We start from the raw sequence: 14,574 nt of genomic DNA on the forward strand, positions 1-14,574 counted from the left end.
CTTTATTCCTTTTGCAATGGTGTAAGTAGGACAAAGTGTGTGTGGAGAGAGGACTGTTGAAATGGCTGTTGAATCATTGTGGCTGTCTGACCTCCTTTTCCCCTCCTCTCTTCCACTCCCCGTATCCTCCTCTGTCACTGTCCCTTCCTCCTCTCTTCCACCCCTCGTCTCCTCCTCTGTCACTGTCCCTTCCTCCTCTCTTCCACCCCTCGTCTCCTCCTCTGTCACTGTCCCGTCCTCCTCTTTTCCACTCCCCGTCTCCTCCTCTGTCACTGTCCCTTCCTCCTCTCTTCCACTCCCCGTCTCCTCCTCTGTCACTGTCTCTTCCTCCTCTCTTCCACCCCTCCTCCTCTGTCACTGTCCCGTCCTCCTCTCTTCCACCCCTCGTCGCCTCCTCTGTCACTGTCCCTTCCTCTCTTCCACCCCTCCTCCTCTGTCACTGTCCCGTCCTCCTCTCTTCCACTCCCTGTCTCCTCCTCTGTCACTGTCCCTTCCTCCTCTCTTCCACCCCTCGTCTCCTCCTCTGTCACTGTCCCTTCCTCCTCTCTTCCACCCCTCGTCTCCTCCTCTGTCACTGTCCCGTCCTCCTCTCTTCCACCCCTCCTCCTCTGTCACTGTCCCTTCCTCTCTTCCACCCCTCCTCTGTCACTGTCCCTTCCTCCTCTCTTCCACCCCTCCTCCTCTGTCACTGTCCCTTCCTCCTCTCTTCCATCCCTCCTCCTTCTGTCACTGTCCCGTCCTCCTCTCTTCCACCCCTCCTCCTCTGTCACTGTCCCTTCCTCCTCTCTTCCATCCCTCCTCCTCTGTCACTGTCCCGTCCTCCTCTCTTCCACCCCTCCTCCTCTGTCACTGTCCCTTCCTCCTCTCTTCCATCCCTCCTCCTCTGTCACTGTCCCGTCCTCCTCTCTTCCACCCCTCCTCCTCTGTCACTGTCCCTTCCTCCTCTCTTCCACCCCTCCTCCTTCTGTCACTGTCCCGTCCTCCTCTCTTCCACCCCTCCTCCTTCTGTCACTGTCCCTTCCTCCTCTCTTCCACCCCTCCTCCTCTGTCACTGTCCCTTCCTCCTCTCTTCCACCCCTCCTCTGTCACTGTCCCGTCCTCCTCTCTTCCACCCCTCCTCCTTCTGTCACTGTCCCTTCCTCCTCTCTTCCACCCCTCCTCCTTCTGTCACTGTCCCTTCCTCCTCTCTTCCACCCCTCCTCCTCTGTCACTGTCCCTTCCTCCTCTCTTCCACCCCTCCTCCTTCTGTCACTGTCCCTTCCTCCTCTCTTCCACCCCTCCTCCTCTGTCACTGTCCCGTCCTCCTCTCTTCCACCCCTCCTCCTCTGTCACTGTCCCTTCCTCCTCTCTTCCACCCCTCCTCCTCTGTCACTGTCCCGTCCTCCTCTCTTCCACCCCTCCTCTGTCACTGTCCCGTCCTCCTCTCTTCCACCCCTCCTCCTCTGTCACTGTCCCTTCCTCCTCTCTTCCACCCCTCCTCCTCTGTCACTGTCCCGTCCTCTCTTCCACCCCTCCTCTGTCCCTTCCTCCTCTCTTCCACCCCTCCTCCTCTGTCACTGTCCCGTCCTCCTCTCTTCCACCCCTCCTCTGTCCCTTCCTCCTCTCTTCCACCCCTCCTCCTCCGTCACTGTCCCGTCCTCCTCTCTTCCACCCCTCCTCCTCTGTCCCTTCCTCCTCTCTTCCACCCCTCCTCCTCTGTCACTGTCCCTTCCTCCTCTCTTCCACCCCTCCTCCTCTCTTCCACCCCTCCTCCTCTCTTCCACCCCTCCTCCTCTGTCACTGTCCCGTCCTCCTCTCTTCCACCCCTCCTCCTCTCTTCCACCCCTCCTCCTCTGTCACTGTCCCGTCCTCCTCTCTTCCACCCCTCCTCCTCTGTCACTGTCCCTTCCTCCTCTCTTCCACCCCTCCTCCTCTCTTCCACCCCTCCTCCTCTCTTCCACCCCTCCTCCTCTGTCACTGTCCCGTCCTCCTCTCTTACACCCCTCCTCCTCTGTCACTGTCCCGACCGTCCTCCTCTCTTCCACCCCTCCTCTGTCCCGTCCTCCTCTCTTCCACCCCTCCTCTGTCACTGTCCCGTCCTCCTCTCTTCCACCCCTCCTCCTCTGTCACTGTCCCGTCCTCCTCTCTTCCACCCCTCCTCCTCTGTCACTGTCCCGTCCTCCTAGACTCATCCATCAGCCGAGCGGCCGGTCCTACCACGAGGAGTTCAACCCTCCCAAAGAGCCCATGAAGGACGACGTAAGTGATGTCACCTCCACCCTGCGTGGACCATGGCTAGCGTCAGCCGCCCCAAAACCACACCCACACGCGTGAACACTTAAGGCAACCAACTTGCACTTCCGCGTTTCTCTGATTGGCCGAGCGCTAAGCTCCAGGAGAGAGGAGATGTAGTCACTGTGTTGTTGTAGCCACCGGGTAAATCGCGTTTTTTTTTATTTGTTTGTCATGACAAACCAATTACATATCCAACATATGTGTAAAGGCTCAACATATTCCAGTTAAAGGTATCTTTTTTTAATGATTCGTTACGGCGCAATCAATACTTCCATGCATTCGGGACCTCCATGTTTTGGGGGTATTCATCAGACAAATCGGATCCGGGATTCAGCTCCCATCAGTCGGGCAAGAACTGCGGGTTTTCAGCCTCTCTCCTCTCTCCTGGAGCTTAAGGGGGAGCTTAGTATTCCTGCCTCTGAGGAGCACGTCGTGGCTCATGCGCATGCGCTCGCTCGGCCAATCAGAGAAACGCGGAAGTGCAAGTCGGTTGCCTTAAGTGTTCACGCCACCCACACGGCTCCCAACCAAATGTTTTTATTTCATCACTTTGGTGCAGATATTTTCCTGTCTGAAAATATCTTTGTATGCCTCTAGTTTTGATGGGTGGGAGGTAGTATGCAAAATTGATTTAATCTTTTTTGTCATGAGTGTGCTTGGAACAAATCTCATAAAGCTGAGTGAGTTTGTGAATATATGACAAAGTATATTTTTACAGACTTTCAATTGCCCCTTTTCTCTGTCCATTGGGTCCAATAATTCACACCGTTGCTGTTAAAACATATTAAATCGACATACAACGTGCCTTTTCCCCCCCTATTGATTAATGGAGTTCTGGCGCATGTATGTTGGTTACGCAAATGGAGAGGTCCAAGACTCCTTCACTGCTCTAGCCTCATGGTCTGGTGTAGAGGATGACATTTTTTCGGGATTCCCACGGGATGGGAGTCAAATTCACTTTGAATCACGTGATTGGGCAAGACCGGGAGTAAACGTCAACGGGAGCAGAAGGGAGTGGGAACTATGACAATAAAATCAATGGGATTCGGGCGGGAGTGGGAGGGAGTGGGATCAGTCTCTGTGGGAGGGAGTGGGATTTTTTTTCTGTGGGAGTGGGAAGGAGCGGGAGTCAAAATCCACTCGCATGTCAGCCTCTGTGAGACTCTTATGGGCCCGATCACACTGTACGTGCTTTTATTGATTTATTAAAAGTTTTCTTTTTTTAGAAGTTTGCACCTATTTCCCCATTGTTATCGATACCAGAAGTATACCTTGAACGAACGAACGAGACGTGACTGGTTCTTCCCATGCAGAACTTGGGGTATTTTTTGGGCAACAATGGAAAACAAAATATGCAGCCACCTTGACCACCAAGAATTCACTCTGCATGTTGTTAAAAATAAATACGCACTGAGGCAACGGCGCAAAGAGGCTCATAGGAAATGTATTGATAACACTGAGACTGTACCGCTTGCGGCCAGCAGGTGCCAGAAACGCTCATTGCCACTCTTAAGAGTTTTATACTACAAGTGAAATGGGAGTTCATGAAGGAGTGTGTTGAGAGGATGTGTCTCTGTTCCTGTGTTCCCATGTGTGTGTGTGTGTGTGTGTGTGTGTGTGTGTGTGTGTGTGTGTGTGTGTTCCTGTGTATGGGTAATGTGCGACACACATTTGCTCTTTTGTAAACAAAGCCTTTCACAGCGACACACAATCCCTTGGCTTAGAAGGGCGTGCTGCTTGTTGCTTTGAGCTCCTGTTGCATTGGCACAAGAGAAGGTGTGTGTGTGTGTGCACATGCATACATATATACAAGTGACTGGGGTGAGTCGCTGTGTGAGACGGGGCTCGAAACTAACCTTTTACGCCACCGTCCCAAAGCCATCCCAGAGTATACACACTGATTGTCCCAAATGTTTACATTATCTAGACTCTGATGATAGACATCATCTATGATCATATTCAGATACTCGCTGGAAAGATTCAAATTAAATTAGGAAAAAGCTGACTATAGGTGGCGCAGTGGGCAAGGCGCTCGCCACCAACGCAGGAGATGCTGGGTTCGAGCCCAGCTCTCGCCGTTGCTACTAGCTTGGCTGGTCGTTCATACTAATACAATTGGCAGTATTAGGGGGTGGGAAGCTGGTGGGTGGGGATCGGACGTTGTGGACAGCGACTCCTACAGGTTGGTTGGTGCGCCTGCGCAGCAGAATCAGGAAGCGACGAGGGCGGCGTGCCCTCCAAACGCAGACCCCCGACGCTGAGAGATCGCGCTGTGCAGGTGAAAAGATGCGACGGCTGCCTCCTCGAGTACCGGAGGGGACACGTGATGCAAGGCTTCGTCCACATTGCAGCCGGCCTGTGGGAGGCATGGCCTAACAACGTTCGAGACAGGGGAGGGTAGAATTGGACAATACGAAATTGGGGACGGGAGAAAAATAGAAAAATGGGGAGAAAAAGTAGACAAAAAGAAAAAAAGCTGACTGCGTTGGGAAATGAGTTGGGCCTAATGAAGAAAAGGATGAGAGTATAACTCAGACCGCGGGATGATTCTGACCGGCCCGCGAAAGATTACATGATGATATATATATTTTTTTATATATATATATAATTTTTTTTTCTTTTTATGTCAACGTTCACACGCACAATATACGCTTACCTAGGATTTGACTTGATTCAACAACAAAGCAGTCGGGGCAAGCCGAAAACGGTCGAAAGCGTGGTTATTTGAAGTTTGGATTTCTTTTTTCTCAACTGAGGTAGGTAGATTAAATTCTTAGAGACTAAAATACAGAAAAAAGGTATCGATTCACAGGTACCGGTACCGTATCGGTTCAAATGTGAACGGTACCCATCCCTACTGAACACACAACTGCAGGGCAAGGGCATTTTTGCTCATGAAATGCATAGCCATGTGAAAGCCTTCATGACAAAGTTGCAATTAATTTCAAGGCAACTAGGCAGCAACAATCTCAAACACGTGAAAACCCTGAAAGAAGTCAAACCATCAGCTGATCACCGGCACAGGTACTCATCCATGTTGGGAGCACTGCATGATGAATTTTCAAGGCGTTTTCAAGATTTCAAAAAGGTTGAGGATAAAATGCAGCTGGTTTCCTCTCCCTTTACCTGCAGTGTTGATAGTGCACCCACTGATGTTCAGCTTGAACTCATTGACCTGCAGTCTGATTCACTACTGAAAGAGCACTTTAAGTCAGCATCACTGCTAGAGTTCTACTCTGCTCTCAAGGAGGAGAACTTTCCAAACATGAGGAGACATGCTCAGAAGATGTTGGTTCTCTTTGGATCCACCTATATGTGAACAGACATTCTCAGTCAACAGACATTCTCAGTCATGACGTTTACCAAGTCCAGGTACAGATCCTCTCTCACTGATGAACATCTGGCAGCTGTGCTTTGCATCTCCACCTCAGACATGCAACCTGACTTTGATGGACTTGTTAAAGCTCAACAGAGACTGGATTTATCACACTGAATGAAAAAAAAAAAAAGCTGAAGAACACTAAAATGTGGAAATATAACAAGTGAAATGGGACACTTGATATATTTTTTTCTTTTTTTGCACAGTTCTGAAAACATTAAATGTTTAATATAGGCATGTAAAGTAAAAAAGGCTACTGGGACACTTTTCTTTACACAGTTCAGTGACATGTCTTGTTTATTTTGGCTATAAGATGATGTGATGTCTTTAGAAAGCTAAGAAAATCCTTGTTTCAATAGTATATGAAACTCAAAATAATAACTTTATTTGTATAGCACTTTTTCATACATGCCCTTTGTTATTAATGTTTCACATTTTGTTTATCATTTTGGAAATAAATTCTATTTGAATAAATGATATTTTTTAAAGCTAACCTCACCTTTTAATTGCCAAATAATAACATACATACATACATTTACTGCTTTTTATATAGAAATATAATGTATATTATGCATAATTGAGTTTGGAGTTTTGGCCCGGCCCTCCAACATATTTGCAGTTGCTCATTCGGCCCCCCGGGAAAAATAATTGCCCACCCCTGGTATAACTCATGCCTTCCGAACTGTTGGAAAATCCAAATAGTCTGGGTCGGTCCTGAGTTTAGGGCCGGTCCTCAGTTAGTTTGGGTCGGTCCTCAGTTAGTTTGGGTCGGTCCTCAGTTAGTTTGGGCCGGTCCTCAGTTAGTTTGGGTCGGTCCTCAGTTAGTTTGGGTCGGTCCTCAGTTAGTTTGGGTCGGTCCTCAGTTAGTTTGGGTCGGTCCTCAGTTAGGTTGGGTCGGTCCTCAGTTAGTTTGGGTCGGTCCTCCTCAGTTAGTTTGGGTCGGTCCTCAGTTAGTTTGGGTCGGTCCTCAGTTAGTTTGGGTCGGTCCTCAGTTAGTTTGGGTCGGTCCTCAGTTAGTTTGGGTCGGTCCTCAGTTAGTTTGGGTCGGTCCTCAGTTAGTTTGGGTCGGTCCTCAGTTAGTTTGGGTCGGTCCTCAGTTAGTTTGGGCCGGTCCTCGGTTAGTTTGGGCCGGTCCTCAGTTAGTTTGGGTCGGTCCTCAGTTAGTTTGGGCCGGTCCTCAGTTAGTTTGGGTCGGTCCTCAGTTAGTTTGGGCCGGTCCTCAGTTAGTTTGGGTCGGTCCTCAGTTAGGTTGGGTCGGTCCTCAGTTAGTTTGGGTCGGTCCTCCTCAGTTAGTTTGGGTCGGTCCTCAGTTAGTTTGGGTCGGTCCTCAGTTAGTTTGATGGTGTGTTTGTTCACCAAATTCCAATACAGCGTTGCAGCCGCTGTGTTTGTTGACGGGCTCGGTCACAAGCTAAATATCTAGATCTAAGTCAGCGGTTCTCAAACTACGGGTCGCGACCCAAAGTGGGGTAGTTTTTTTTTAATGTTCTGGCAACATATTTTGTATTGATAACATAGTGCTGTAATTAAATGTTCTAATAAATATGCAGGATCAAGTTCAACAACGTGTGCTTTTATTTTGATATTCCTTGATTCCACGTTGAAATTACGCAATACATTAAGTGTGGGGTCGCCAAAAACAAATCCTAAATAAAATGGTTTGAGAAGCCCTGATCTAAGTGATCAAATGCAATGAAAATAATAATGTTTCTAGTGCACGCCCGTCTTCATCTCTCTCTCTCTCTCTCTCTCTCTCAAGTGCAACTTGAAGTCTGTATGAGCCCCTGAGAATGTGCCCCATACAGTAAAAAGAATAAAGTCCAACCACTAGACAAAATATACAAACTAAAGTGCTCTCTCTCTTCCAGCTGACGGGCGAGCCCCTGATGAGGCGCAGCGACGACAACGAGTCGACGCTGCGGTCCCGCCTGGACTCGTACCACCAGCAGACCATGCCCCTGGTCCGGTACTACAGCGCCCGGGGGCTTCACGAGGCCGTGGACGCCGCCCAGTCCCCCAACATCGTCTACGCCTCCATCGTCGCAGCCTTCTCCACCGCCGCGGTCACCGCCGCCCGTGCCTCCGCCTGTAAAGACCGCGTTCTCTTCATCTAAACCACCACCACCCCTGTTCCCCCCCACCACCCCTGTTCCCCCCCACCACCACCCCTGTTCTCTCCCCCCACCACCACCCCTGTTCTCTCCCCCCCCACCACCACCCCTGTTCTCCCCTCTACTTCACCTTTTCTGTACAAGAGTTGAGCAGACCTCACAATGCTTGTTGTGGTGTTCTCGCTTGCTGAACTCTTGCGTGACCTTCGACCCCTGTCCTCTCCTCTTCTCTTCCTCGCACCCTCCCGTCTCGGTGGCTTTGGACCCGGGACCTTTTCCTTTCTGCTCCTCCTCCTCGGACTCTGTTTGTTTCCTCCTCCTCTTCGCTTCACGCCCCGGCCCAGGGACCGCTCGTTCTCTCCGTCACTTGGGGATTCTGCGGCCTGCCGTTTTGGAAACCGCAGACGCCGCACTGGTTAAATGTTAACAAGACGGTGCAAAATATATGGCTAATGGTGATTTATAGAAAACTATTACCCTTTATAACCCTTTCACTACCACACTACAAAGGGTTAACCCTTTCACTACCACACTGCAGACGGTTAACCGTCTGTAGTGTGGTAGTGAAAGGTTAACAGTCTGTAGTGTGGTAGTGAAAGGGTTAATGGTATATTACTTTTCAATGTTGAGTTTAAATGTAGCCTGTGATACAGTAGGAGACCTGAGCTCACAGTCGTAACGCTACACAATGTTTCGCTTAAAGAAAGTCTCGAGAGACTCTTGAGTAAACCTGTGCGTGAAGTATCCTAGAATTCACTAAGTGTACGTTCCCATGATATTGACTTTGTCATGTGACCTGACCAGTTATCCCAGATCAGGTTCTCGTGCACGTGAAGCGCTCAAAGAACAGGTTGCCGTGTCCCTTCTCTGTTTCATGAGTGTGGGTCCAGCTTATTGTCTTTGTTGCCTATCATCTCCTCTCTATCCCATTTCCCGTTAATGTGTCCGATCTCTAGTAAAGAAGAAAAAAAACGGTATTGATATTGATCCTATTCGATAGTCATTGGGAACTGTTTTATTACTAATCGAAAGAATTGCTACCATGTAACATCTCCAGTCTCATCTTTCTTTTCTGTTCTCAGACTGTTATGCTACTCGGCGGGCTAGCTAGCTACCTGTACCCAGAATGCCGTTCAGTGGCACATTGTAGGTGCCGGTAAGAAAAACGAGGGGAAATATCTTTTTTAAGATAAAACTCTTTTGAATTGAATATTTGAAAATCAATGCCCATTCCTAGTATTGATCTAAGATCTCTGGTCAGGTGACATAACCATCAAAGGGAACCCGTGAGATGACCCGTCTGTGGGGTCACATCCCAGATTCTCTTTAAACTGATGTTTTTTTTATACAGGCTGTGAAACTGTACCTGACAATCGCACAGGGACGGATTTACCGGCGTAACCTAATCGACCCGTCTAAAACCGCGCCCTCTTTGTTTGTCCGAGGGGGAGCAACAGTTGTGATTGGAGGATCAAGATAAGAGGGCGGGTTTGAGATGGGTCAGTTGTCGGGCCCAAGATTTATCAATCGGCGAGAGCGCGTAATAGGGCTGGGCGATTCTTGCTAAAATGTGAATCACGATTTTTCTCTTAAGAATTGAGATCACTATTCTCACACACTATTCTTATTTTTTCAATAAAATCATTTATTGCACTCTTTCTTAAACAGACAACATAACATATATCAAAGTGCTGGACTTAAACTTAAGTATCTTGTAACATACAAAATAACTCAAATCAGAATCGTCATTTAAAAAAAGTTAAGTAAAAAGTTAAAAATAAAGTAATTATTTTTTATTTATTTTTGTATATAAAAGAAAAATCGTCATTTAGAAATGAGATTGCATAGGTCCATGTATCGAGATCGTGATTTTTTTCCGATTAATTGCCCAGCCCTAGCGCGTAAGCCGTCTGGAATACAGGAATCTGATCTTGAGTAGAGTTTGATCCCAGAATATAATTTTAACGTCCCAATGATGTGTTGGCAGTGGCACTGAGATCATCTTTGTTTGACTGGTCGACCTCGGGATGCTTTTAGAAAACCGGACCCTTAAAATTGGGAGTAGAACTCCACTGATGTTGTGTTTGAATTACACATGTTGGAATGGCCCAGACACTTTAGAATGTAAAGGCAGCTCCCACGTTCAGTCCTGTACCAAATCTGTCCCAATAGATTAATAATTAGGAACATTGTGTCCAAACTTCTGGTCCAATTCTCTTGACTCCAGGTCATCCGTCCTCTGGGAAGCTTCGTGGCCGCGACCCAAACCATTTCGGTTTCCCAAAAAGAATGAACCTGCTTAGAATGGGACGAGGATGGTCGGCGTGGTAGCGTAGAGGTCTAAGCACTCTCCTACCACCGCAGAGACTCTCGGATCGAATCCAGCTTTCAGCGGTACCTCCGGGTTGGTCAGTCGTCCCTACGAACACAATTGGCAGTGTTTGCGGGTGGGAAGCCGGCGGGGTATGAGTCCTGGTCATTGCAAGTATCATTGGGTTGGTCGGAGCACCTGTTCAGCAGGGAGGGGATCTGGGGGAAATGGTGTGAACCTCCTTACGCTCTCCCAGTGAAACTCCTCGCTGTCGGGTGAAAAGAAGCGGCTGGTCAATCCACATGTATCGGAGGAGGCATTATAGTAGTCTACACCCTCCCCAGACCGATAGTAGGGCAGCGCAATGACCAGGAAGGGAATTGGCATAACGACTAAATTGGGAAAAAAGATAAAAAGATTGTGACGAAGATGAACTTGGTCTCTTGGAGATGATTTTGGGAAACCTAGCCCTCATTTGTCCTTGGTCTCTCTTCTTCCTCCTCCTCTAGCTTTGTGTCCTTTCCTTTTCTAGTCTCCTGTCCCCTCTTCATTGTCACGTGGTGTTTTTGTGGTGGAAACTATTTGCATGCAGACTGTTACTTGTGGTTTTCCCTTGAATGCTGACGTTTGTGTGTGTGCTGTTTGTGTGTGTGCTCCCAAGGTTGTTGTGTGGAAAAACAGTAGCAGATATTATCATCAGCCCCTGTAGGCGGGCTGTCTATAGTGTGTTTAGTTTGTCTCTAGAAAAGTACTAATATACACAACTTTAGTTGAATGTTAATGTACGTGAATGTCAAGTTTGAATGGCTGACATTTTAAATTTGACTGCCTTTTATGAATTGCCACATGTAAGTGAATGTACTTTTTTTTTATTATTATTTAACTTTTGAATGTATTGCTTTTCAATCTGATGGAAAAGCTTGAACCCTAAGTGCACTACGACGGTACGCTAGTAAAAACGCCCATGGACAGTCTACCTTCACGTCCAGTGTTGCCGGCCGCATGTCCAAACCGTTATTGTTAGCAATAGCCGCTGTTCGTGTTCTTGACCGTGCGATGACTGGTTCCTGGCGTTGAACCAGTTTTTTTTATTATTATTTTTTTGTGTGATTCATACAAGACTTCTTCTCCATTCTCTCCCTTCTCTTCTAGCTGGTTGACTTATGCGCCTCTCCGGTCCAACCCTGGCGAGGGAGGGAGGTGAAGACTACATGGATGGGATGGACGGAGGGAGGGGGGGGGGGGGGAGAGAGAAAAAAGGGGGAGGGGGAGGAGGGTCTTTGTACTATAGCACTTGCTGTGATCTAGCAGGTGTGCAGCAGTAGGAGCGTTGCCCACACTTTTAACACGTTATTTCTTTTACTCTAGTCTGACAGGAATAAGTGAAGCCATCTCATTATTATTATTATTATAACTCATGTTTCCCTTTCTAATAAAACTAAAGAGACGCTTTTCTACAACCAACGCGTGGCGTTTCCGACTGTTTCTTTGCACTACACGCTTGCTTGACTTCATGGGAATTTGTGTACGGTCAGGTCCATAAATATTTGGACATTGACACAATTCTCACAATTTTGCCTCTGTACACCACCACACAATGGACTTGAAATTAAACCGCTTTTAAAGGTGACATGCATTATAAATGTATTTTTTCAGTGTAGCATTGTATTATAGTAATAGGAGTTAGTATCAATGTGTTTGTCTCTAAATACTAGGGCTGACCCCTATTAATCGATTAGTCGACTAATCGGTCGAAAGGGGCCGTAGTCGACTGGCCAACCTCTTAGTCGAATATAATTTAAAAAAATATATATTTTTCTTTCAAAAGAAAAGAGGCATAGAAGCGTGGCACGCATACCAGAGGCTAACTGCCTACGAAAACAGGCACAGAGGCACTGAAAGAGGATTTCACCCATCTAATGAACACACTATACTAGACAAATATCAAGATGTATCCATCAGTGGACCAATTGCATGCTTTTGCAGAGGACAAGAAGCCTTCAGTCGACTCCTTCAGACATTAAGCACCCCCCACAGCCCAAATGGAATGATTAAAAAAATATATATATATATTATACTTTTTTTTTAAGTCGGCCAATAGTCGACTAACGGCACATTTTGGCCAATCCTAGTCACAGTCGGGGACAGCCCTACTAAATACCATATTGGCGGATTGCAGTCATTCAGGTCATTCATTTCCTGGTCGAAAAAAATCAGGTCTTTTTGATTTGACTCATGGTGACGTCACGTGGCGAGAATGGAGCGGATAGTGATCCGATTGGCTCTGTGGTTGTAGCGCACCAAACAGGGTTTGACAGATAGAGGGAGAATCAGACAGACCCTTGCGACAGAGCACACATACACGCGCGTCGTGCTGTTGTCTCTTGGTCTGTCTCTCGATTCGGGAGCAACTAAAGCCCCGTCTATAGCGTGTGGAAGACTTCCTCAAACGGGAGAGAAGGGGACCTGCGTGCTCTCTCTCTCTCTCTGTCTGCCACTCGCAGACTGTGTGGATGACTGTCACTGAAAGTGGTTATGGGCGGAGCCCAGCCAATAACGGGCTGAAATCTTGAGGCTGGAAAATGATGCTTTTGAGTACACCATTAGAAATATAAAACAATGATTTTTTTTTTTTTTTAAATAAACCTTACAGATGTCTTCCATAGACTCACAGGAATTGTGTAAAGTTGCCCAAATAGTGCTAGGAATAGCAATGCAGGTCCCCTTTAAGGGCAGGCTTTCAGCTTTAATTTGAGGGTATTTTCATCAAAATCAGGTGAACTGTCGGAGTTACAACAGTTTCTACATGTGCACCCCCCCCTTTTTTTAAGGGACCAAAAGTAATTACTCTCAAATTAAAGTTGAAAGTCTGCACTTAAAAGCACATCATTGTTTAATTTTAAGTCCACTGTGGTGGCGTACAGAGCCAAAATGGTGAAATTTGTCTTGAATATTTATGGACCTGATCATTATGTAAAGATGTGTGTTCTGTTGCTGGATGTGTTTTTTGACTGTTTTCTTGTAAAAGTCAACACTTTTTAGGGATCAATATATCTTAGTCTTGCTAGCAATAGATGTAGTGATGGTTATAAGCAGGGGTGTAAAAAGTACCCAGAAAGTATACGTAAGTGAAAGTATGGGTATCGTCTCAATCTTACTCAAGTAAAAGTCAGAGTATCTGGCTAAAAACACACTTGAGTAAAAATAAAAAAGTTTCTACTTTTAAATGTACTAAAAAGTGTCCGGGCCAATGAAATGTTCTGTTTCGTCCTCTTCATCACTCGTACTATCGTTTGTGGCCATCTTCTGCAGCTTGTCACTCTGACTGTCTATTTGTCTGATAGCAGGTGTTTAAAGATCCCCGCTTTCTAGTCTTGCACAAGCACCAATCAGCATGGGTATGGGCCGGTTCTAGCGATGTCCCGATCCGATCACGTGATTGGGATCGGGGCCGATCACGTGATTTTCCGAAGATCGGGATCGGCATTTTTTTTTTTTTACTTTTTTTTTTTTTTTCAACAAACATGACCATGTTCACGTCTTAAACTCATACTGAGGCCTTAGTTTTGGTTTTAAATTGCATATCATTCATTTATTTATTGTCACACAGAGCAGAAGAATTTTGCCAAAACAAACCAATAGTATGAATGAATGAATGAAAACTTTATTTAACAGATTGCAGAATGGGTACAATACAGTACGGCTCAATACACACAATTGTTAAGGGGTTGCAGACCTGAGAAAGACGTTTGTCTTGTTTACATCAGGGTCCCCCATTTTCAACTCATATAGACATTTATGACATACACAACATACATGACATTTATGGCATAGGGACATATAGGTATTTAGTACTGATGCATTTGTGACATAAACGGTATTCAAATATACAGTACTGTTACCCCTAGATCCTGACAGAGTATATACATATGATGGGGAGAGGACTGTACATTAGGAGGGGGTGGGTGGGAGAGAAATATACATACGGCGGGGAGGGAATATATACATGCGGTGGGGAGGAGACTGTCTATTAGGAGGTGGTGGGGGTTTTGGGCATTTACGGTGGCCAGTTTTGAATTGCAGCCTCCCGTAGGTGCTCTTTAAGAGCGGTTTTGAATGTGGGTAGGGATTCACATTCCTTTACAGCTTTGGGTAGGGCGTTCCACATTGATGTGGCATAATTGCGAAACGTGTTTAGTCCCTTGTTTGAGCCGAATCTGGGTTTAACATGATTTGTTGAGCTTCCTCTGGTGTAGTGGTTGTGGTATTCACTGACCTTTGGGAAGTATTTTGACATGTACATGGGTACCTTAGTCGTATAGTGTATCTTGTAGACCAGGCCCATTGCAAGTTGCTGTACTCTGTCGTCTACTCTAAGCCATCCTAGGTTGTCAAAGTGGGCAGGGGTGAGGTGGGTTCTGGGGGTAAGGTCAAGTAGTAGTCTGACCAGTTTGTTTTGTGATGTTTGTAATCTTGTTTTAAGCGCCTTTGAGGTGCTT

The 14,574-nt window shown here is 46.8% G+C and overlaps 1 protein-coding gene across 3 annotated transcripts in view; it reads left to right on the forward strand.

Annotated features, from left to right (window-relative positions):
* ak2 (adenylate kinase 2) overlaps nucleotides 1-11,539 on the forward strand; it is a gene marked incomplete at its 3' end in the record, with an annotated part of 34,592 nt that extends 23,053 nt beyond the window's left edge. For 2 of the 3 annotated variants that reach the window (XM_084312253.1, XM_084312252.1), the window contains exons 5-7: nucleotides 2,166-2,238; nucleotides 7,522-7,741; nucleotides 11,228-11,539. In XM_084312253.1, coding sequence (XP_084168379.1) covers nucleotides 2,166-2,238; nucleotides 7,522-7,741; nucleotides 11,228-11,235 — 301 coding nt within the window. Of the gene's footprint in view, nucleotides 1-2,165; nucleotides 2,239-7,521; nucleotides 7,768-11,227 lie in introns of those variants that run through there. The other variant, XM_084312251.1, reaches the window with a different exon arrangement.
* Between the last annotated feature and the right edge of the window lie 3,035 nt (nucleotides 11,540-14,574).

The sequence above is a fragment of the Notolepis coatsorum genome (genome assembly GCF_963971535.1).
Source record: "Notolepis coatsorum genome assembly, chromosome: 4".
NCBI lineage: Eukaryota > Metazoa > Chordata > Actinopteri > Aulopiformes > Paralepididae > Notolepis > Notolepis coatsorum.